Below are 25,120 nucleotides of genomic sequence, written 5' to 3'. Positions count from 1 at the left end.
ATTATTGATTTTGAAAATTAAAAATGTGTAAATGTCACTTCTGTATTTCCAGAATTGTTCATTTAAAGTGAATATTCAATAAATGCCTCTACAAAGACAGAAACCACAAAATTTTGACCAATGAATTTAACACTCATTTAGTCCTATCCTGTTTTAAAAATAAAAGAAAGAAATGAGAAAATAAAGGTGTTTAAATTGACATGGCTTATTAATGTCTCAGCTAGAATTAGGATCTAGGTCTTCTGACTTTAATCCTATGTTCTTACTACCACATTGTATTGTAATTTTATCACTAGTAACTGGTTGTAAACATTTTTGTAAGAACATTATTAAGAAAAAACAAAGTAATTAGAAAATTAAAATAGCTGATCTACAAAATGAAAATAAGTCTACTAGGGTTAAAATTTAAGCTACTAGGAAGAGCTTTAAAATATTTCAAGGACAAATCAACTGACCTAAACTTAATAAACATTAAAAATCAATAGAAGTTTCAAGGAACAAAAAGTGTTGCTCATATAAACTTATAAACCATTAAAACACTATTAGAAACAACCCAAATGTCCATCAAACAAATGAACAGATAAGCAAAATACATTATATACCTACATACAATGGGATATTACTCAGCCTCATAAAAAGAACTGAAGTTCTTTTACATGCTCCAACATGGATGAACCAAGAAAACATTAAGCCAGAGACAAAAGGAAAAATACAGTATGATTTCATTTATATGAAATACGTATGATAAGCAAATCAAAGAAATAGTAGATTGAAGATTATAAGGAGCTTAGAGGAAGAAATAATGAAGAGCTATTGCTTAATAGGTAATCTGTTAGGGGTGATGAAAAATGTTTTAAAAATGGAGATATTCCTACGATTATTAAAAATGCCACTGAATTGTACACTTACAAATGGTTAAAATGGCAAAATTTTAAGTACTGTTTTACTCCAATTTTTAAAAGTAAAAAAAAAAAAAAAACGACTATTACACATATTTATTTTATAATTAAAAAGTGTTTAGAAACACCATCCCATGTATGACCAAAAATTCTAAATTTTGTTTGAGGGACTTCCCTGCTGGTCCACAAAGACCTTTGTTGCTGTTCAGTTGCTCAGTCACGTCCGACTCTTGGCAACCCCATGTACTGCAGCACACCAGGCTTCCCTGTCCACATCTCCTTGGAGTTTGCTCAGACTCACGTCCGTTGAGTTGATGATGCCACCAACCATCTCATCCTCTGTTGCCCTCTTCTCCTCATGCCTTTAATCTTTTCCAGCATCAAGGTCTTTTCTAATGAGTCAGCTCTTTACATTAGGTGGCCAAAGTACTGGAGATTCAGCTTCAGCATCAGTCTAAGACCTGGCACGCCAAATAAATATTTTAATTTATTTGAAATATTTATTCATGCAACAAGTCGTTGTGAAACGTGTGTTATGCAGTAAATGGATGGCTGGATTGACGGATGAAAGGAATGTAAGTACGCAGGCCAGCCTATCACGCGTACTTGGAGTTGACAAAAAGATCAAATTAAATGACGTAAAAGTGTTTCAAAAATCATAAGGCACTATATACGTATGATTTAAGTTATATATTGGGCCCCCAGTGGCTCAGTGGCAAAGAATCTGCCTGCCAATGCAGGAGATGCTGGAGATATAGTTTCAATCCCTAGGTCAGAAAGATCCTCTGGAGGAGGAAATGGCAGCCTGCTTTCTTACCTGGAAAATTCCATGGACAGAGAGGCCTGGTGGGCTCCAGTCCATGGGGTGGCAGAATCAAGACACCACTGAATAAGCACACGCACACAAGTTATAAATCTCCAAATTGAAGCTAAAAGTCATCAGTTCAGTTCAGTTCAGTCGCTCAGTCACGTCCGACTGTTTGTGACCACATGAACCGCAGTATGCCAGGCCTCCCTGTCCATCACCAACTCCCAGAGTTTACCCAAACTGATGTCCATTGAGTCGGTGATGCCATCCAACCATCTCATCCTGTCGTCCCCTTCTTCTCCTGCCTTCAATTTTTCCCGGCATCAGGGTCTTTTCCAATGAGTCAGCTCTTCACATGAGGTGGCCAAAGTATTGGAGTTTCAGCTTCAACCTCAGTCCTTCCAATGAACACTCAAGACTGATCTCCTTTAGGATGGACTGGTTGGATCTCCTTGCAGTCCAAGGGACTCTCAAGAGTCTTCTCCAACACCACAGTTCAAAAGCATCAATTCTTCGGCACTCAGCTTTCTTTATAGTCCAACTCTCACATCCATACATGACCACTGGAAAAACCACAGCCTTGACTAGACGGACCTTTGTTGACAAAGTAATGTCTCTGCTTTTTAATACGCTGTCTAGGTTGGTCATAACTTGCCTTCCAAGGAGTAAGCGTCTTTTAATTTCATGGCTGCAGTCACCATCTGCAGTGATTTTGGAGCCCCCAAAAATAAAGTCTGACACTGTTTCCACTGTTTCCCCATTTATTTCCCATTAAGTGATGGGGCCAGATGCCATGATCTTAGTTTTCTGAATGTTGAGCTTTAAGCCAAATTTTTCACTCTCCTCTTTCACTTTCATCAAGAGGCTCTTTAGTTCTTCTTCACTTTCTGCAATAAGGGTGGTGTCATCTGCATATCTGAGGTTATTGATATTTCTCCCGGCAATCTTGATTACAGCTTGTGCTTCATCCAGCCCAGTATTTCTCATGATGTACTCTGCATATAAGTTAAATAAGCACAGTGACAATATGCAGCCTTGACATACTCCTTTTCCTCTTTGGAACCAGTCTGTTGTTCCTTGTCCAGTTCTAACTGTTGCTTCCTGACCTGCATATAGGTTTCTCAAGAAGCAGGTCAGGTGGTCTGGTATTCCCATCTCTTGAAGAATTTTCCACAGTTTATTGTGATCCACAGTCAAAGGCTTTGGCATAGTCAATAAAGCAGAAATAGATGTTTTTCTGGAATTCTCTTGCTTTTTCGATGATCCAGCAGATGTTGGCAATTTGATCTCTGGTTCCTCTGCCTTTTCTAAATCCAGCTTGAACATCTGGAAGTTCACGGTTCACGTATTGCTGAAGCCTGGCTTGAAGAATTTTGAGCATTACTTTACTAGCGTGTGAGATGAGTGCAATTGTGCAGTAGTTTGAGCATTCTTTGGCATTGCCTTTCTTTGGGATTGGAATGAAAACTGAACTTTTCCAGTCTTGTGGCCACTGCTGAGTTTTCCAAATTTGCTGGCATATTGAGTGCAGCACTTTCATAGCATCATCTTTTAAAATTTGAAATAGCTCAACTGGAATTCCATCACCTCCACTAGCTTTGTTCATAATGATACTTCCTAAGGCCCACTTGACTTCACATTCCAGGATGTCTGACTCTAGGTCGGTGATCACAACATCGTGATTATCTGGGTCATGAAGATCTTTTTTGTACAGTTCTTCTGTGTACTCTTGCCACCTCTTCTTACTATCTTCTGCTTCTGTTAGGTCCATACCATTTCTGTCCTTTATCGAGCTCATCTTTGCGTGAAATGTTCCCTTGGTATCTCTAATTTTCTTGAAGAGATCTCTACTCTTTCCCATTCTATTGCTTTCCTCTATTTCTTTGCACTGACTGCTGAGGAAGGCTTTTTTATCTCTCCTTGCTATTCTTTGGAACTCTGCATTCAAATGGGTACATCTTTCCTTTTCTCCTTTGCTTTTCACTTCTCTTCTTTTCACAGCTACTTGTAAGGCCTCCTCAGACATCCATTTTGCTTTTTTGCATTTCTTTTTCTTGGGGATGGTCTTGATCCCTGTCTCCTGTACAATGTCATGAACCTCCATTCATAGTTCATCAGGCACTCTGTCTATCAGATCTAGTCCTTTAAATCTATTTCTCACTTCCACTGTATAATCATAAGGGATTTGATTTAGGTCATACCTGAATGGTCTAGTGGTTTTCCCTACTTTCTTCAATGTAAGTCTGAATTTGGCAATAAAGAGTTCATGATCTGAGCCACAATCAGCTCAGATAATATTCTGCAAAGTCATAATATTCTGCCAAAAAAAAAAATTTCAATAAAGGATAAATGTTTGTAAAACCAAGAAAGAGTTACTTTTAAAAAGTGTTTGCATATTTGAACAATTACAGGCATATCTCATTTTATTTCTATTTCATCTCGAAGATACTGTTTTTTTACAAACTGAAGGTTTGCAACAACCCTTCATTGAGCAAGTCTATTGCACCATTTTCCCAACAGCATTCATTCACCTTCTATCTCTGTGCCACATTTTGGCAATTCTTATAATAGCTCAAACTTCCTTATTGTTGTATTTGCTATGTTATGATCATTGATCTTTGTTAACTCTTGCGGGATTATGACTTGCTCAAAGCTGGCAGTTTTTAGCAACAAAGTTTTCTTTTAGCAATTAAGTATTTTTGTGTGTGTGTCTTTTTAAGGCATACATTTCCCATTTAAGTTTTGAACATAATTGTTTTCCAAAATATTTTTTATGTCAGTTACAGAACTTCTCTGCTTGAAATTGCAGTTCCTGACCCTGAAATGCTACTCTTTTCTATGAGCATGAATGTGCCCCACAGGGACCTGGCGCATCATGCACTTTTCACAAGGCTGTGCAAGTACGAATAAATCAATCCTTGTGGGACAGGATATGCATTTGGAATGCACTTTAATTTTCATAGATATATATAAATACTCTTTCAACTTTGTCCTTTAATACTAAAGGAAAGGAGAAAACCTATACATGAGTACTAAAAAAATCTGATCTTCTCCAGAAATCAAAACAAATAAGTTATCCTTCAGAACCAAATATGTGACTGTTAGCTGGTGATACTCTTTTTTCTTTCTCATTCTTTCTTTTGAAAGTTAGTCACTCAGTCCAGTCTGACTCTTGCAATCCCATGGACTGTAGCCCACCAGGCTCTCTGTTCATGGAATTTTCCTGGCAAAAATATTGGAGTGGCTTGCCATTTCCTACTCCAAGCAATAAATTATTATTAATTAAGGTATATACATTGTATTTTTAGACACATGCTTTTGCACACTTAAACCACAGTAAAGTGTAAATAAAACTTTTGTATGTACTGGGAAACTATACAAGTTTGTGTGATTTATTTGCTTTATTGCGGTGGTCTGGTACCAAACTGCACGTTTTTTTTTTTTTTCCAAACTGCACTATTTTAGAAGTATGCCTATACTACGTATTTTATAATTAAGAAAAAGTAATACTCTTCAAAAAAAAAAATAAAGCTTTCAAAAACCTAAGAAAACATCCTTTCTTTCAGTTTCATACCTGGGAATAATATCTATGAAAAGTTAAGAAAAGAGTAAAATATCCCAATGCTTTTGAAATTTTATGCATTACTCAAGGATCATGATTTCTTGAATCATGTTGCCACATAATTTAAAAGGGCTGAATAGTGGCTTCCCCCAAAATGTTTACAATCTAATCCTTGAAATTTGTAAATGCTAATTTACGTGCCAAAAGGGACTCTGCAGATGTGATTAAGGACCTGGAGATGGGGATATTATCCTGAATTGTCTGACTGGTCCCTAAATGCAATCACAAGTGTCCTTTTAAGGGGGAGGCAGGAGGAGACAGTGTGAGAAAAAGACAATAAAAACCCAGAAATAGACTGGGAGATGCTATGCTGAAGTCTTTAAAGATGGACTATGAGTCAAAGAATGCAGGCAGCTTCTAGAAGCTAGAAAAGGCAAGGAAACAGATTTTTCCATAGACCCTCCCAATGGAATGCAGGCCTGCTGACACCTTGATTTTAGGCCTTTGTGATGACCAACCTAGACAGCATATTAAAAAGCAGACACGTTACTTTACCAACAAAGGTCCGTCTAGTCAAGGCAATGGTTTTACCAGCAGTCATGTATGGATGTGAGAGTTGGACTGTGAAGAAAGCTGAGTGCCGAAGAATTGATGCTTTTGAACTGCGGTGTTGGAGAAGACCCTTGAGAGTCCCTTGGACTGCAAGGAGATCCAACCAGTCCATTCTGAAGGAGATCAGTCCTGAATATTCATTGGAAGGACGGATGCTGAAGCTGAAACTCCAATACTTTGGTCACCTGATGTGAAGAACTGACTCATTGGAAAAGACCCTGATGCTGGGAAAGATTGAAGGCAGAAGGAGAAGGGGACGAGAGGATGAGATGGTTGGATGGCATCACTGACTCAATGGACATGAGTTTGAGTAAACTCCAGGAGTTGATGACGGACAGGGAAGCCAGGCATGCTGCAGTTCACAGGGTTGCAAACAGCCGGACACGATTGAGTGACTGAACAACAAATGATTTCAGACTCGTGTTCTTTTAAGCCACTAATCTGCAGTAATTTATGACAGCAGAAAAAGGAAATTAATACAAATCATAATTTCAATTTCTTTAAAAAATTTTTTTCATCATATTTATTTTGGCTGTGCTGGGTCTTTGTTGCTGTACAGGCTTTCTCTAATTGTGGTGCATGGACTTCTGATTTCAGTGGCTTCTGTTGTTGCAGCCTCTGGAACAGAGGCTTAAAAGTTGTGGCACATGGGCTTAGTTGCTACATGTGGGATCTTCCCAGCCCAGGGACTGAACCTGTGTCTCCTGCCTTGGCAAACAGATTCTTCACCACTGAGCCACCAGGGAAGCCCTAATTTCAATTTCTGTTAAAAGGAACATATATGCTTATTAGAAGTGTTGTTTATAACAGTAAAAATACAGTAATAACTAAACCTCCAAAAGAAAATTTTTTTTAATTTTATTTTTAAACTTTACATAATTGTATTAGTTCTGCCAAATATCAAAATAAATCTGCCACAGGTATACATGTGTTCCCCATCCTGAACCCTCCTCCCTCCTCCCTCCCCATACCATCCCTCTGGGTCGTCCCAGTGCACTAGCCCCAAGCATCCAGTATCGTGCATCGAACCTGGACTGGCATCTCGTTTCTTACATGATATTTTACATGTTTCAATGTCATTTTCCCAAATCTTCCCACCCTCTCCCTCTCCCACAGAGTCCATAAGACTGTTCTATACATCAGTGTCTCTTTTGCTGTCTCGTAAAGTATGTGTGTTAGTTGCTCAGCTGTCTTGACTCTTTGTGACCTTTTGGAGTGTAGCCCGCCAGGCTCCTCAGTCCATGGAATTCTCCAGGCAAGATTACTGGAGTAGGTAGCTATCCCCTTAGGCACAACCATTGAGAAATATTATAGAAAAGGAGTTCGTGATGGACAGGGAGGCCTGGCGTGCTGTGATTCATGGGGTCGCAGAGTCGGACACGACTGAGTGACTGAACTGAACTGAAGGTTAACTGGGCTCTGGGATTCAGTTTGAACTGTGTTGTTGAAGACTCTTTAGAGTCCCTTGGATTGCAAGGAGATCCAAGCAATCCATCCTAAACGAAATCAGTCCTGAATATTCACTGGAAGGACTGATGCTAAAGCTGAAACTCCAATACTTTGGCCAACTGATGTGAAGAACTGACTCACTATAAAAGATCCTGACGCTGGGGAAGATTGAAGGCAGGAGGAGAAGGGGACGACAGAGGATGAGATGGTTGGATGGCATCACTGACTCGATGAACATGAGTTTGAGCAAGCTCCAGGAGCTGGTGATGGACAGGGAAGCCTGGCAATGCTTTAGTCCATGGAGTCTCAAAGAGTCAAGACACGACTGAGCAAGCTGAACTGAACTGAACTGAGGTCATAAGTGGTCTTCCCTGGTGGCTTATTCCATGAAGAATCTGCCTGCAATGCAGGAGACTTGGTTGGGGCTTCCCAGGTGGCACTAGTGGTAAGGAACCCACCTGCCAATGCAGGAGACGTAAGAGACAAAGGTTCGAGGGTTGGGAAGATCCCCTGGAGGCCATGGCAACCCACTCCAGTATTCTTGCCTGGAGAATCCCATAGACAGAGGAGCCTGGCAGGCTACAGTCCATAGGGTTGCAAAGAGTCAGACATGACTGAAGCGACTTAGCATGCACACCCATGAGGTCATAAGAGCAGGGTCCTCATGCTAAGATTGGCCCCCTTACAAGGACAACTGAAAGCTTGCTCACGTGTGCTCTCAACCTCTATCATGTGAGAATATAGTGAGAACAGGCCGTGGAAGAGATCTCTCACCACATCAGAAACAATGCAAGCACCATGATCTGGGACTTCTAGACTCTAGAACTGTGAGAAAATAAACTTGTTTTAAGCCACCCAATCTATGGGATTTTGCCATGGCAACACAAACTATCACTACAGATTTTAGTATTGAGAAGCGGAGCATAGCTTTAAGGAATACCTAAAATGGGCAAGAAGCTTTGGGACAGTAATGGAGGCTGAAAGAGTTTGGAGGTGGCAAGCTAGAAATATGGATATTAAAGGTGATTCTGGTAAGATTTCAAACAGAAATAAGGAATGTGTTATCAGGAACTGGAGAAAAGATGACCCTTGTTATAACATGGCAGGACACAGGCTTTATGGAATTTAGAACTTGCAGGTAATGAAACTGGCTGTTTAGCTGGGGAGTCTAAGCAAAGTACTGAAGAAGTGGCTTGGTTCCTTATTTAATAGTAAAATGCAAAATGAAGTACATGAATTGAAGAAGAAATTGACAATCAAAAAGGAACCAGAACCTAAAGATTTGGAAAATTCTCAGCCGATCCATATTGCAAAAAAGTAGACAACATGTTCTGAAGAGGACATCAGGGGTGTGGCTGGACCATCCATCACTCCATGAAAAGCTTACGGAATTATAAGAGCAGAAACATCGCTAGTTTGAACTGTCAGGGGCAGAGACAGGACAAAATGAAGGAAGGCTGACTTCTTGGATTTGACAGAACTTGAGAGCTGTTTTGCTGCAAACATCAGGTATTCTTTAAGAAGGAGGAAAACTAAACATGAGGGCTATTCAGAGGCCATCAAGACTACTGCCTCATTTTCAACAGGTCAGATGGCCTCTGGCCAGAGTTCAGGGGCAAAACCCCCACATAGAGCTGTGGGGTGATACTGCCATGCCAGCAGGGCTGGAAGGCAGAGTATCAAACCAAAAAGGATTAATATCAACCCTTAAGATCTAGTGGAATTTACCTTGCTAGGCTTTGGACTTCTTGGGACCCATCACTCCGCTTTTCCTCCTGATTTCTCCCTTTAGAATGTCTATTCTATCATTGTCCTGTCACTGTATTTTGGAAACACGTGTCAGGTTTCACATGTTCACAGCCAAAATGTACCTGGGGACTTCCCTGGTCGTCCAGTGGTTAAGAATCTGCCTTGCAGTGCAGGAAACAGGGGTCGACCCCTGGTCAGGGAACTAAGATCCTACATGCTGCAGAGCTACTGAGCCTGCACGCCACAACTAGAGAGTTCATGCACTGCAGTGAAGATCCCATGTGCCACAACTAAGACCCAATGTGGCCAAATAAATAAAATTTTAAAATTGTATTTGGAATCCCACATGTGTCTAATTTAGATGATATCTTTTAAAATATTTATTTATTTAGCCCTGTTGGGTCTTAGTTGCGACACATGGGCTTACTTGCCCCATGGCGTGTGGTATCTTAGTTCCCCAACCAGGGACTGAACCCACATATACTGCATTGGAAGGCAGGTTCTTAACCACTGGACCACGAGGGAAGCCTCAAGAGGATATTTTAATGAGACTATGTACTTTACAGTTGATGCTGGAATGAGTTGGGGCTGTTGGGATGACTATACATATTCTGTGTGAGAAAGACATGAATTTGGGGGGACCAGGGGCAGAATGCTATGGACTGATTGTGTTCTCTCAAAATTCATATGCTGAAGCCCTACTATTTGGGGACAGGACTTTTAGGAGGTAATTAATGTTAAATGAGGTTATAAGAGTGGATTTTTCATACGAATGGTGGCCATATAAGACAAGGAAGAGAGAATGATCTTTCTCCACACACATCCACCTAGGAAAATCTTTGTAAGCACACTGTAAGAAGGAGCTGTCTGCAAGCAAGGGAGACAGCCCTCACCAGAACCAGACCATGCCAGGACACTGTGAAAAACCATGAGAAAATTCTGTTGTGTAATTCAGTGGTATTTTTTTTATTACAGCCCAGGCAGACTGAGTTTATAACTAGAAAAATAAATATCTTTTCAGCAATAGCAACAATTTTGAAAAGCTATGATATATAAATTTTATTTAAAAAGTTGCAAACAAAAGAAATACACTTGGCTTTGTCTATATTCAGAGTCCTACAGTTCTTTTAAAGTACAGTGTCATAATGCTTTATAAAATGAGTTCTTACAGTATCCGATGCCTGGTAACACTGATAATTATCACTTAACAACCCCTTTACTCTCCTAATGTTATGATTTGAATAGACAGAATATAAAATGACAAGTAAATTTTTACAATGACTGCATTAATTATAATAAAAATATATGCCTTAAAGTACTCCAAAATAAGATAGCTACACTTGGTTATCCTAAAGTAATCAATTGAAATTAGTCTTAGATAATTAGGATGCCCATAAACCTGATTTTCCTGGGATAGTCCTGATTTATGTCCTGGTATAATGGCTAGCAGAGCCTTCTTTTGCTTCTTAAAAAGTCTTTGCAAACTATAGTTAAGATTGTGTATAATCAATTACAGAATAATTACATGTTTAAAATTTTATGAATTTAGTGTTCAGTCTGGGACAGGAAATACCAACTGTCACTAAAATCTGGAAAATATGGTTGTCACATTATATAATATTCCATCACTTAAATAATTTTCTTCTCTAGGAGTCAAAGTAAATCTTGTAAATGAATTAAGAAGTACTAAGACAAAAAAAAAAAAAGTACTAAGACAAACCAGGTACCAAAACATTTTTAGATTTTGAAACCACTCAAGAATTCAGATTTTTAATTTATTCAAGCAGTGTTAAGATTATTCAAAGGAAAATGTCAATACACCTAGAACTGGATCACATCATGTTTCAAAAATACAGAAATAAATGACTGTGAGCTTATCAACCTGAATATACTGGAAGATGTAGGTTCCCAGTCAATGTTCTAGATGGGATAACAACTTCTAAGTCTTTCAACATTATAAAATAACATTAAAAAATGAACCAATGACTTCAATTTTAGGATTGAGGTCACTAAAATCAGAGTGGTCATCTAAAATTTGTATCCTACCAATCAACTGGATGTAATAATATGCTGACTCATGGTGCTGGCTTTTCTTTATAGAAATAGGTCATTTTTAAGAGTTATCAAAGCTACATTTAAAGAGAAGAGCACAATGGTAGTGTGAAAAAAATCTTTTCTTCCTAGAAATGTCTAGGCAACTGGCAAAGAAACGAGGGAAAAAAACAGTCTGAATAATAAATTCAGATTAGCCACATGAGATCAGCTTTCCACATTTGCAAAACACAGTACCTGTAATATCTCTACTCAATGTTATTAACAATGAAAACAGGGTCACATATAACTATAGAACAATGCTTAATTTAGAAGAACTCCTTTAGAGAATCATATTTGTTAAGTAGTTTCACTTAGTATAGACCTGATTTGTTCATTCACCATTCACTTAATATATAGACCTAATTCATTCACACCATAGTGTGTTTATACTCTAAAGTAAGAGTCTACTACTTGTAAACATTGCATCTTTCATAGCATCAATACACATGTATACTTTGAGACTAGTCTTTGGATTCCTGTTCTTCCTCTGAGTCCCGTGATCGCTTCCGGGAATTCAATGAACCTTCTGTTTGCAATGAATATGCAGTAGCAACAATAGCATCTCTAAATCCCTGGGGCTGCAAGATGAAAAAGTATACAAGTATGCTTTAAGAACATCTAAAATAACAACTGGTCTTCCAAATACTTTAAAGTAATAAGAGAGCTACTTTATTCTTGGGATAGAAGTTATCAACCACTGTGAGTGAAGAGGATAAACCTCAAAGACAGGTGTCCAAGCCAGGACTATACTATTTTTATCTAGAGTCTCTTATGTATTTACTTATATATACACATATGCAGAAATAATAGTGCATTATAAAAATAATCTCTAAAGGTCAATCCTAACAAACTTTATGGTAGCTTTACTGGAAGAAATGAAAGAAAGTATCCCACATGCCACAAGGCATGGCTGAAAAAAAATCTTTAATATCCTGACATTACCCAGGACATGGAACACACTACCCTACAAATAAGCATTTCCTCTGTTCTTAAGAATAAATTTCAGTTCAATTGTGACTAGAGTATTCTTTATATATACTACTATTTGGGGGATAATGTTCTAAACATCAAAATCTGTCCTCAAATATGTTCACTGCCTACAGAAGTTAACAGAAGCAATTTGTAAATGCTTTCTTCAAATAATTACTGCCCACTAACACCAAAATCCCACTCTAATCAAGTAATACTGACTGTGATCTGAAATGGTACTGTAGATTCCTTCTGGCTTGGTGATTTGTACAATGTCGCCAACCTGCTTAGAGAAAAATAAATATACACAAACACATGTCTTAATTAGTTCAGATGACTGAGTTCATAATTTATAGTTTTTCATTATAATTCTATTATTTTGTTGTCTAAGAACACACAAAGAAATATAAAAAATACTTCCTTAAAACAATAACTATATATATAATATATATAATAACTATTATATATAATAACAATAGAATTGTTTGCATAACTGAAATTTTAAAACAACCTAAAAAGACAATGACTAATTAAAATAAATCATTTTATGAATGACAAGATATTATTTACACGTAAAATAAGGTGGAAGAAAATATTTAATGAGATGGGAAAATATTAATAATACACAAAGTATAAGTTATACTGTATGATCCCACATTTATGAGTAAGCTTGCATACATATTTTATACAGAAAAATTACTAGAAGACTACAACCACAAAGTGAAGTTGCTATTACAAGGTGAAGGTTATTTTTTTGTTTGATTATCTATATCTTTCAAACTTTCTACAGTAATTGTGTATTTTTTATGTATGAGAAGCATTAACACATACTCATTATACTAATACAATCAATCTAGGAAAACACATTCTTTCAAAATGAATATGTTCAGAAAAATCATTGTTATAACAGGACAAGGTCTGATTAGGTACAATTTTATTGTGTACTCTAAAACTGAAAGCTCAAAGTGGTTGAGAAACAAAATTCTAAATTCTTATTACCTATACTCAAATACTATAATAGCAACAAATATAGCTGACCCTTGAACAATGCAAGGTTAGGCATACCAATCCTGCAATCAAAAACCTGAATGTGCACGCATGCTAAGTTGCTTCAGTGGTGTCCAACTCTTTGCGACCCTATGGACCATAGCCTGCCAGGCTCCTCTGTCCATGGGATTCTCCAGGGAAGAATACTAGAGTAGGTTGCCATGCCCACCTCTAGAGGATCTTCCCAACCCAAGGATCAAACCGGAGTCTCTTATGTTTCCTGCTTTGGCAGGCAAATTCTTTACCACTAGTGCCACCTGGGAACCCCCAAAATGCAAATACTCTGCTTCAAAAACAAAGGAATTGATTGATTTATCCAAGAACAGGAAGGTGAGAGAGACTTAGGACTCAACTCCAGTTCTTTTAATTCCACATATTGTGATCTCACTGGCTTCCCTCATAGCTCAGTTGCTAAAGAATTGGCCTGCCAAGCAGGAGACCCAGGTTCAATCCTAGGTCAGGAAGATCCATGGCAACCCACTCCAGTATTCCTGCCTGGAGAATCCCATGGACCGAGGAGCCTGGCAGGCTACAGTCCATGGGGTCACAAGAGTCAGACACAACTTAGTGACTAAACCACCACTACCAAAATGAAAATACAGAAACTATATTTATTGAAAAAAATACATCTATAAGTGGACCCACGCAATTCAAATTCCCGTTCATGGGTCAACTTTACAAGAAAAAACTTTTAAAGTGTCTTTTAAAAATTACTTTAGAACTGATATAACTTATTCACAAAAGCTAAAGGTAGAAGCTACAGCTCAAGTGTTTGACAGATGACTGGATAAACAAAATGTGGTATATACATACCATGGAATATTAGTCTTAAAAAGGAAAGAAATTCTAACATTTGCTGCAATGAACCTTGAAGACATTACACCAAGTCAAATAAAGCCAGTCACAACAGGAACAATATTGTATGCTTCCGCTTATATTAATGAGTGCCTAGACTAGTCAGATTCACAGAGACAGAAGGTAGCACGGTGGTTGCCAGAGGCTGGTGTGGGGGGAGAATAGGTAGTTACTATTTAATAGGCATGGAGTTTCAGTATGGAAAGATGAAAAAGTTCTGGAGATGGATGGTGGGATAGTTGTACAATAATATGAATGTACTTCATGCCACTGAATTATACACTTACAGGGTTAAAATGGTAAATTTTATGTTATAATACTGTAACACAATTTTTAAAAACTGATGTAACTGTACACAATGAAGATGCTAAGAGAAAAATCAGACTCTCTTAAAAGATTATTTGTTTACATATAATGTTAATTTGTTTTCAAAGATAATTTATGAAGGCCATTTTTGTTTATGATCTGTTATTCTCTGTTTTGAAACTGCCCTGCTCCTCAGGCATAATTCAAAAAAGAAGCAATCAAAGACCATCATCCACTCAATAGTTTTTAGGTTTGTTCTTTCAGGATGAAAACAAGAATTCAAAATGTCATCTTTGTAATTGCAACTGTATGCATAAATAAAATAACTGCAAAGTAATATGTAACATAAGAATGTTATGGGGTTTTATTTATTTATTTTAATTGGAGGTTAATTAATTTACAATATTGTATTGGTTTTGCCATATATCAACATGAATCCGCCACGGGTGTACACGTGCTCCCCATCCTGAATACACGTGCTCCCCATCCTGAAAGAATGTTATGTTAAGGAGTTATGTTCTGTTAGTTGTGTTAGGGAGTGAAATCATCAACTTTTATGATGCTTTAGGGTTGACTGTCTATCTTTAATGCAAAATGAAACAGGAAAAATAGAGGCACCTCCTTAAAATTAAAAAAATGACACATTTTGATCCAATAAAACAAAAATTAGCTAATCTTCTGAAAAATGAGTATCTAAATCACCTCATATCACCATATGTCCAAAAAGGTACCCAGTATATCCGATTTTCCTGAGAAAATTATTAAAAAGGAAATAAGCTTTTAAGAAGAATTTACAAGTTTATTAAGAATCCTAAAATCAAAGGGACATTACGTATTCAGATGGAAAAATCTTCCTCGAATTTCTAGGTAAAAACAAAATTTATTTCATGTCTGCATCTCAAGATATCTTTTTAAACAACAAACTAAACTGAAGAATCACTTGGCTCGTGGCCCCAGCTGAGATGAAGCTTAACATATGGCTGAACTGCATAGTTTAGGTCAGGAAGAAACAAGACAGAAGCACAGTTTGTGCTCTAAAGCTGAGACACATATGAAACAGTGTGTGGGGGTGTTGATGTATTACTCCACTCCACCACCAGATCTTCTTGGCAAAGCACGGTATAATTCTGAACAATCTTGGCCTCATATTATCATGAATATGCAAATTGGAGGAAAACCCACACAATATACAGGACAGAGACAAAAGTATTTCTTTTAATAACTGTTGAAATGTTATTCTGTTACTAGTCAAAGGCTAAAAATCCTGGTGAAGAACAGGGACTGGGGCATGAGATGGGACACTGAAGTTCAATCTCAGTATAAATCTGGCTAGTCAAGGTTTTCATTTTTCTGCTCAGACTAGAAGTGTTCATTTTTATAAACTATTTTCCCCCAGCATAAATTTCTATTTCGATCCTTTCAAGACACACTATATTTTAAAAAGCATACAAAATTTCATGCAACTTTAATAACTTAAAGATATCTAATTTCAAACAATGAAGAATAAAACAATGTTGATTTTATTAGATGAAGTCAACTACTTCTAATTATAAAAAAGTATGCATACTACTTATCATATATCCACAGCCTAGGGAAAAAAGCAGTTTGGAAAAAAAGGTTTTTACCTAAAAAGGAGGATAAGATATACCTTCAGATTCACTAGCAATCAATGCAGTAATATAATTACTTTCAAGAAACAGCAATTATAGGAGAAAAGGAATGGACTCTTATAAAGCCATCTATAAAATGTGGATACTGTATCTGTGTCATAGAGTTATTTGTGAAATAAAATGAAATTTTATGTATACACACACAAAGAGTACTTAGCACAATGAAGAACAGTTAATATTCAAAAAATGGTAGCTGCTATTTACTATGTTTTAATCTTCCTGGGCCTTGATCTTCTCACTGTTAATGATAATAGGTATAGAGCCTTCAAAGAGTTACTGAAGGACTCACAGACATAGAGAACAAATGAGTGGTTACCAGTGGGGAGGGGGGGAACAGCAGTATAGGAATAGGGGATTAAGAGGTACAAACTATTATGTATAAAATAAGCTACAAGGATATCCTGTACAATACAACAAATATAGCCAATATTTTATAATAACTTTAAATGGAGCATAACCTTTTAAAAATTTTGAATCATTATATTGTATACCTGTAACATATAATATTGTATATCAACTATAGTTAAATTTGGTTAAAAAGAGATATTGAATGGATTATATGCAATGCTGTATATAAGGTGCACAGTTAAATACCTAGCACAAGCAAGCACTCATTAAAACAATACAAGACATAGGAAAAACATTCATAGAGCAGTAGATTTCCCCTAAATCTATCTATTCAATGTCAGCGTTCTACACCACTAATTTCTTGGGAAGGATTAGTAAGAGGCTGAAGTCATAAAATGGTTAACTCTGAAGAAAGTAAGCATGATTTTCCAACCAATGCTTCTATGATTTGACAAAGGGAAACTTCTTCTGATGAGTGCATAAACAGATGAAAGAAACGAAGAAAAAGATGAAAGAAGTATTTTTCTTTACTCCTATTTTTCTCACTTCTTAGATGTATTCTGTTATTGAGTATTTAATACTAGAATAGTAGAAGAAGACCACTATAGTACACTTGCTCAGGAGGAATTTCTAAAAACATTTAAATAGTGAGATGTACTTTACAGAAAACCTCAATCTGGAAAAATATAAACAATACGTTCAAAAGACTCTCATCTGGAGAACTGTTGCCAAATCTTTACAATAGGGTTTGTCGCTGAGAAAAGAACTGCTTTTGTGAATCCAGTATACAATGACTTATTTATAGAGTTGGGGGGATGGGAGTCAATGGTAAAACACTATGCATTATGGGGGGGGAAAGTTACCTGAAGTCTTTGGAAATGCCATCGGTTTTTTTTTGGTGGCAGATACATGTTTTAATTCATATTATCATATAAAATAAAGTCATATTATAAATTCGTGGCTATATGAAACTTTTAGTATTTTATTCATTTTCATAGTTTTACAGTATTAGTAAAAATAATGACCATTATAAATAAGTATAAAATGGAAGTTCATGAAAAAATAACCCCAAGTCTTCCTTGACTCCCACCCTCCCACCAAAAAACTAGCTAGTATATGGCAAATATCCTTTTCACATATTATCTTTAGGCATATATTCACTTTGTAGTGGTGGATGGTTTAGTCACTAAGTCGTGTCTGACTCTTGTGATCCCACGGGCTGTAGCCTGCCAGGCTCCTCTGTCCATGGTGTTTTCCAAGCAAGATTACTGGAGCGGGTTGCCAATTCCTTCTCCAGGGAAATGCCATCTTTAAAAGCAACACAAACTGCATGAACTAGTTACAAAAGATGTACAGAAATGTAATCAGTTCTGCTATGAGCTCAGGGTCAGTAAGACCTAACTTGGTCAGGCTTGATTTTTTTCACTTTGTACAAGAATGAAGAAATGCAGATAAAGAAATAGTATATCTGACCAAACCCAGTATGTGTTAAAGCAATCTTTTCTTTATCCACATGCTGTCTCAATTTCCCCATTTTACTGGAGCATTCCCAAACCAAGTTTTCTTGGTTATACCAATTAATTTCAAAGCAGAAAGGCTAGCATAAATCTGACATTTCTAGGCTCCATAGCTTTCAATTGCCTATTTTGAAGAAAATGAAAAGTGGTTTGTTCACTTGCTTAGTAGCTTTAAAAACAAACACAAAGGTTTCATGCTGCCATAGTTTTATTTTCAAGAACAATACTTGTGAAAGGTATAACAAAAGTAGGGTAGGGAAATATAAAAGAAAACAAAAATAGACACATTTTCATATAAGAAATATATTAAGAAACTAAGAAAAACCATCCTATTTTCCACATAAATTAAAGTCCTAAAGCTAACCTCAGAAGTTTTCCTTTTGTCCTGATTTTACTCTTCTTTCAATCCGTTCCAGGAACACAGAGTACTCAGATCCCTCTGCACGGTTAATAAATGGTACTTGATTTCAAAGAGCTTTAGAAGGTGGCATTCTTTGGCCACCTACTCATTTCAGGTGCACCCCATGGTTTAAATATTCCAAAGAACTTCCTATATAGCTAACTGTGCAGTATAACAACATGTTTTTATGCCTGCTTTGGGAGAAGGCAACAGAAGCTTTAGTTCACGGGGCACTGTAGAGCTCATCTAGCTCTAAGGAACTGATAAATGTTCAGTGTAATTTACCCAATATTTAGAATTACTAACCTGTTTCTATACTAACCTTTGCTTTTGGTCCCAGTGAAAGATAAGCCGTATTGTAGCAGCATGTCCCCAACTTTCCCCTGAGGGAAAAAGAACAGGATAACTGACTAGAGTGTAAGTCTCTGAGAACGCCTCTGACCAAAAGCAATTTTTCTTTACTCAATTTAACATAATGAAAGTATATCTGGTTTCAAAAAACCAGGTTTTGGCTAACATCCTGAAATTAATTGATTTTTACCTGTCTGTGGAAATACTGGAGAGCATTATCACTACCCTCTTCTTGCTTTCAGAAAACTTTATTGAGTCAATCCATTTGTCAATCTTCCTTATCAACAGGCTTACTGACATATTTTGACCACCAGTAGAAAAGCAAAACCTCTGACAGAATATTTTTAAAGATTTTAGTAGAGACAAATCTTGAAGCACTGTGTCCTAATAAAACCATGAGTAAAAATTTGGAAAACTCAGCAGTGGCCACAAGACTGGAAAAGTTCAGTTTTCATTCCAATCCCAAAGAAAGGCAATGCCAAAGAATGCTCAAACTACCACACAATTGAACTCATCTCACACGCTAGTAAAGTAATGCTCAAAATTCTCCAAGCCAGGCTTCAGCAATACGTGAACCGTGAACTTCCAGATGTTCAAGCTGGTTTTAGAAAAGGCAGAGCAACCAGAGATCAAATTGCCAACATCCGCTGGATCATCGAAAAAGCAAGAGAGTCCCAGAAAAACATCTATTCCTGCTTTATTGACTATGCCAAAGCCTTTGACTGTATGGATCACAATAAACTGTGGAAAATTCTGAAAGAGATGGGAATACCAGACCACCTGACCTGCCTCTTGAGAAATCTGTATGCAGGTCAGAAAGCAACAGTTAGAACTGGACATGGAACAACAGACTGGTTCCAAATAGGAAAAGGAGTACGTCAAGGCTGCATATTGCCACCCTGCTTATTTAACTTATATGCAGAGTACATCATGAGAAATGCTGGGCTGGAAGAAGCACAAGCTGGAATCAAGATTGCTGGGAGAAATATCAATAACCTCAGATATGCAGGTGACACCACCCTTATGGCAGAAAGTGAAAAGGAACTAAAAAGCCTCTTGATGAAAGAGGAGAGTGAAAAAGTTGGCTTAAAGCTCAACATTCAGAAAACAAAGATCATGGCATCCAGTCCCATCATTTCATGGGAAATAAATGGGGAAACAGTGAAAACAGTGTCAGACTTTATTTTTTTGGGCTCCAAAACCACTGCAGATGGTGACCGCAGCCATGAAATTAAAAGACCCTTACTCCTTGGAAGAGGAGTTATGATCAACCTAGATAGCATATTGAAAAGCAGAGACATTACTTTGCCAACAAAGGTCCATCTAGTCAAGGCTATGGTTTTTCCAATAGTCATGTATGGATGTGAGTTGGACTGTGAAGAAAGCTGAGGGCCGAAGAATTGATGCTTTTGAACTGTGGTGTTGGAGAAGACTCTTGAGAGTCCCTTGGACTGCAAGGAGATCCAACCAGTCCATCCTAAAGGAGATCAGCCCTGGGTGTTGTTTGGAAGGAATGATGCTGAAGCTGAAACTCCAGTACTTTGGCCACCTCATGCAAAGAATTGACTCATTGGAAAAGACTCTGATGCTGGGAGGGATTGGAGGCAGGAGGAAAAGGAGACGACAGAGGATGAGATGGCTGGATGGCATCACTGACTCAATGGACGTGAGTTTGAGTGAACTCCGGGAGTTGGTGATGGACAGTGAGGCCTGGCGTGCTGCGATTCATGGGGTCGCAGAGTCAGACACGACTGAGCGACTGAACTGAACTGAAGGTTAGAAACAGAGTTATAACCTTATTCGTAATAGTGTGATTTGTATTTAAAATGGATTCACCCCTTCTCCTGCTTACGAGTATGTGATTTCTGAGAACAAGAATCATCTTATGAATATTTATACACTATGGACCTGACACAAGAGTTGTCAGAGAGTAGATGCTCAATAAATGTTAAACAATTGAAAGGATGAGTCAGTATCTCAGGGCACTGTGTTCCACGCTAAGATTTATCAGCAAATAAGAGAGAGTCTTCTCTGCTTTCTTGGAACTTACAATACTCAATAAGCATCACACCAAAGAGAGAGAAAAAAATGAATTTAACTACAAATTTTGTATTAATTGCCTACCCAGTGCAGGAACCAGCAAGGCCTGATTTCTATCAAACTTTGTTGTCATCTGATTGGTTAAAATTACCTACAAAAGCAAAATGTGAGAATATTAGGTGAGTCTCCCCCCAAAATTACAAGGTCTAAAGACATCATGTGTAAAAACTTAATAACTAGGAGCACTGGAAACCAGGGAATGTGTATTCTTTATCACTATTTCCTCTCTAGAATATATTTATTTAAAGGAATATAAAATCCTTAATAAATCTCTGGCAGTCCAGTAGTTAAGACTTCATGCTTTCAATGCAGTTTGGCCACGGGTTTGATCCTTGGTGGGGGAACTAAGATCCCACATGCTGCATGGTGTGCCCAAATTAAAAAATAAAATCCTTAATAAAATTAACTCAGTGTTTATACTGTTAGGGGAGAGACAATATAATCATTTACGATTTTACAGGAATAAAAAAAGAAACTGAGGCAAAGAATGAGGAGAGACCTAAAACCATATAGAGAGCACAGTATAATTAAAAGAACTAGGAAAGAATAAAATCCAATAACAGATCAAATGACCCCAAATTATAACTATACTAGACTGCTCAGATAATAGAGATACAGGTATTGTCTTACTCATAGATGGCCTCAAGGCTAACGATATTGCTAATTCTTTTACATATAGTGGCCTACAGAAAAGATAATGTATTTAAAAAGGTAGCAATTTTATTTTTTTGGTGTATTTAGTTTTTGGCTGCACCACGTAGCATATAGGGATCTTAGTTCCTCAACCAGGAATCAAATCTGTGCCCCCTGCAGTGGAATCTCAATTCTTAACCAATGGACCACCAGGGAAGTCCCACAAGACAGCAATTTGAAAGCAGAGACAAAAAGTGTTTAAGGCTAACTGAACACAGTAAAAGTCAGATTATCTGGCACCTTCTCATCGAAAATTCTCCAGAAACGGTTATTTTAAATACTGTTCCAATATAGATCTTCTCTCCAGAAATAAGACAGATACTACTGCAAGCTGAAACTGGTAAAGAACTTCTAAAAAAGCAATGAGAAAAGATCTAAAAAAGCCACCAATTCTTTAAGAAAACTGAGGAAGAAAAGGCTATTTGGCTGTTCCCACCGTAGTGATCAACACCATAAAATTTTCATCTACAAAGGAGAAATGTGTGATCTAGATTTCAGGCAGGCACAAACTGGATGACAACAACTTCCTCTAGTCTCTCTCCTCTGAATGCCACAGTGGTTTTCCCGTGTGTTAAGCTAAGTAGGAACTTAAATTGGTAATTAACTGAAATATGTCTAACTGGCATCTACAACACGTAATACTCTTTACATACTACCAAGTGTTTCATCTTTAGCAAGTGGGATATTTACTTACACCAACACCTTTTGATTAAAGGTGCACTATTCAATTCTGTAGCCATTAGCCATATAGCTTTTAAAAACTAAATTAATTAAAACTAGAAATTCAGTTCTTCCACAGCATTAGCCACATTTGAAGTGCTCAACAACCATGCAACTATTATATCAGACTGAGCATTTTTTCTTTACAGAAAGTTCAATCAGACAACATTGCTTTACAGACTATTACACATCTTACACATTATCCACTACACACCTTGAGGCAAATGTAAATAGACATACTGGCTTACCAGTTGTTCAACATCCCAAAATCAGAATTTCCATCACTAGAAAATATTTATAAAATAATTAATACTCTTTCTGCAAATGTTGGGTTTACCATGATATAAATGAAAGTTATTGCGTAATTACTCCAAGCTCTTAAAAGAATGAGTCCTGGGACCTCCCTGGTGGACTAGTGGTCAGGATTCTAGGCTTTCCTGCAAACTGTGATGGATGGTGCCAAAAAAAAAAAAAAAAAAAGCATCTTAAAGTAGTGAAGTAACAATCACTTTGAAATTATGAACTTCAGTGCTTTAAGGATACTTCTGCTGTCCAAATGTCCTTAAATGAATGAACAGATAAACAAAATACGGTATACAAATAAAATGCAAAATTATTCAGTCATAAAAAGCATACTGATACATGCTACAACATGGATGAACCTTGAGAATATTATGCTAAGTGAAAGAAGCCAGACATAAAAGACCATATATTATATGAATTTATATAAAATATCCAAAGACGACAAATCCATAGAGACAGCAGACTAGTGGTTGTTAGTGGCTATAGGGAGGGTGCGATGGGGAATGATGGTGAACGGGTATGAAAGTTCTTTTTGAGGTGGTGGAAATGTTCTAAAATTAGATAGCTGTGATGGTTGTACAGTTCTGAATACACCAAAATGCACTGAGCTACACTTTAAAATGGTAAATTTTATGGTTTATTAACTATATCTAATAGGGCTGTTAAAATTTTTTCTGCTAAAAATAAATGTATCTCTAAAAGGTGAACTATACCTCAAGAAAAAAAGTCTATCTTATATTTTAGCCACACACACAAAAAAGTATAATTGGAATCTAATCAGGAGGAAACATCACAGAAACCCAAACTGCAGAGATATTCTCTAAAAGTCCTGGCCTGTATTCTTAAAACAGCAACAGCACAAAAGTAAAGAAAGGCAACTAAAGAGATATGACAAGTTAAAAGCAATATGTGATTCCAGCTGGCAAAATGAACTGGGGAAAAAATTGTTATGAAGGACATAACTGAGATAAGTGACTGAACTAAAATATGGATTAAATATTAAAGTGCAATATAATATTAAATGTCCTCAATTTGATAATTATACTCTGGATACCGTATGAGACTGTTCTCATTCTTAGGAAATATACACTGAAGTATTATTAGACAAACGGATATGATGTGTGCATACATTTTAAACAGTTTTTAAACAGTTCAGAAAAATATACACATAAACTGTGTGTGTGTGTATCTGTGTCTGTGTGTGTGTACAGAAAGAGAGTGGGGAGAGAGAATAAGAATGAAAAAGCAAATCTTGGGAAATGTTATATAGGAATTCTTTATACTATCCAAATCAGCAAAATAAATTTTATCTTTTTCCCACTGAACTATAAACAACAAAAAAAAGAATTCCCATTCATTGATGTACAGAACATACTTTGGAATACACTTTCTGGGAGCATTTTGCTAATATATAACAAAAGGTTTAAAAATAGAGATATCCTGTTTGGCTTAATATTTTCACAAGTAATTGGACACATGGACAAAGAAGCATATATTAAGTTGTTGACTCTAAACAACGGGTGACATTTCATGTTGTTTAGACTACTCTTTTTTTCGCAGTGGTGGCAGTGGGGAGCTGCACTTCACAGCTGGCAGCACCTCAGTAACCTGACCAAGGACTGAACCTGAGCCATGGCAATGAAAGCCTGGAACCCTAATCACTAAGACACCAGGGAACTCCCTAGATTACTTTTTTAATCAGAAAAGATGGAGCTCTGTTAAAAAACAAAAGCAAAAACCTAAGGAACTATACAACCCATTATCCTTGAGTGCCCCCTACTGGGGACTCTTCGCTGATACTGCTGCTGCTGCTAAGTTGCTTCAGTCATGTTGGACTCTGTGCGACCCCACTGACGGCAGCCCATCAGGCTCCCCGGTCCCTGGGATTCTCCAGGCAAGAACACTGGCATGGGTTGCCATTTCCTTCTCCAATGCATGAAAGTGAAAAGTGAAAGTGAAGTTGCTCAGTCACGTCTGACTCCTAGCAACCCCATGGACTGCAGCCTACCAGGCTCCTCTGTCCATGGGACTTTCCAGACAAGAGTACTGGAGTGGGGTGCCACTGCCTTCTCCATCACTGATACTAACACAATGCTACATTACAAATCGGGCTTCCCAGGTAGCTCAAGGGGTGAAGAACCCGCCTGCCAGTGTAGGAGAAAGGTTTGATCCCTGGGTTGGGAAGATCCCCTGGAGGTGGAAATGGCAACCCTCTTCAGTATTCTTGCCTAAAAAAAAATCCCTTGGAAAGATAGGCCTGCCTGGTGGGCTAGTTTATGGGGTCACAAAGAGTTGGACACAACTGAACATGCAAGAAATTACAAATTAATGACAAGAAATAATTCAAGACAGGACACCATGTTTTGAGGATATGCAAAAAAGAAAAGAAAAAGAAAAACTCAAAAGAAAAAATGTACGTTTTGAAGTGATTTTAATGAGGAGTTATTTACAACTTTGTGCTTAGGATTCTAACTGAGGTACAGACAAGAAAATCAAGGTAAGTAGTTTGACCTCCCTTCTCCCTCCCAGACGTGTGTGTGTGTGTGTGTGTGTGTGTGTGTGTGTCAGAGGTGGGATGAAGCTGCAGAGAGGGAAGTGTAAACAGGCAGTTAAAAAAAAAGTTTTTACCTCACTCTTTTTTTATCTCTTTACTTCTGAGCTCATCTTT

General features: G+C 37.3%; 1 protein-coding gene across 10 annotated transcripts in view; it reads right to left on the bottom strand.

The window, feature by feature from the left end:
• Positions 1-10,112: 10,112 nt before the first annotated feature.
• The window catches only part of RAD51C (RAD51 paralog C), a 31,733-nt gene continuing 16,725 nt past the window's right edge, over positions 10,113-25,120 (bottom strand). For 2 of the 10 annotated variants that reach the window (XM_027519834.1, XM_027519836.1), the window contains exons 6-9: positions 20,761-20,827; positions 18,608-18,668; positions 12,365-12,428; positions 10,113-11,751 (exon numbers count right to left, since the gene is read on the bottom strand). In XM_027519834.1, the coding sequence (XP_027375635.1) occupies positions 11,635-11,751; positions 12,365-12,428; positions 18,608-18,668; positions 20,761-20,827 (309 nt within the window). In that variant the 3' untranslated portion in view covers positions 10,113-11,634. Of the gene's footprint in view, positions 11,752-12,364; positions 12,429-16,472; positions 17,677-18,607; positions 18,669-20,760; positions 20,828-25,120 lie in introns of those variants that run through there. The other 8 variants (XM_027519835.1, XM_027519837.1, XM_027519838.1 and 5 more) reach the window with 7 other exon arrangements.

The sequence above is a fragment of the Bos indicus x Bos taurus genome, chromosome 19 (assembly GCF_003369695.1).
Source record: "Bos indicus x Bos taurus breed Angus x Brahman F1 hybrid chromosome 19, Bos_hybrid_MaternalHap_v2.0, whole genome shotgun sequence".
NCBI classification, from domain to species: domain Eukaryota; kingdom Metazoa; phylum Chordata; class Mammalia; order Artiodactyla; family Bovidae; genus Bos; species Bos indicus x Bos taurus.
The sequence above is the reverse complement of the archived record's forward strand: the minus strand, read 5'-3'. Positions and strand labels throughout refer to the sequence as shown.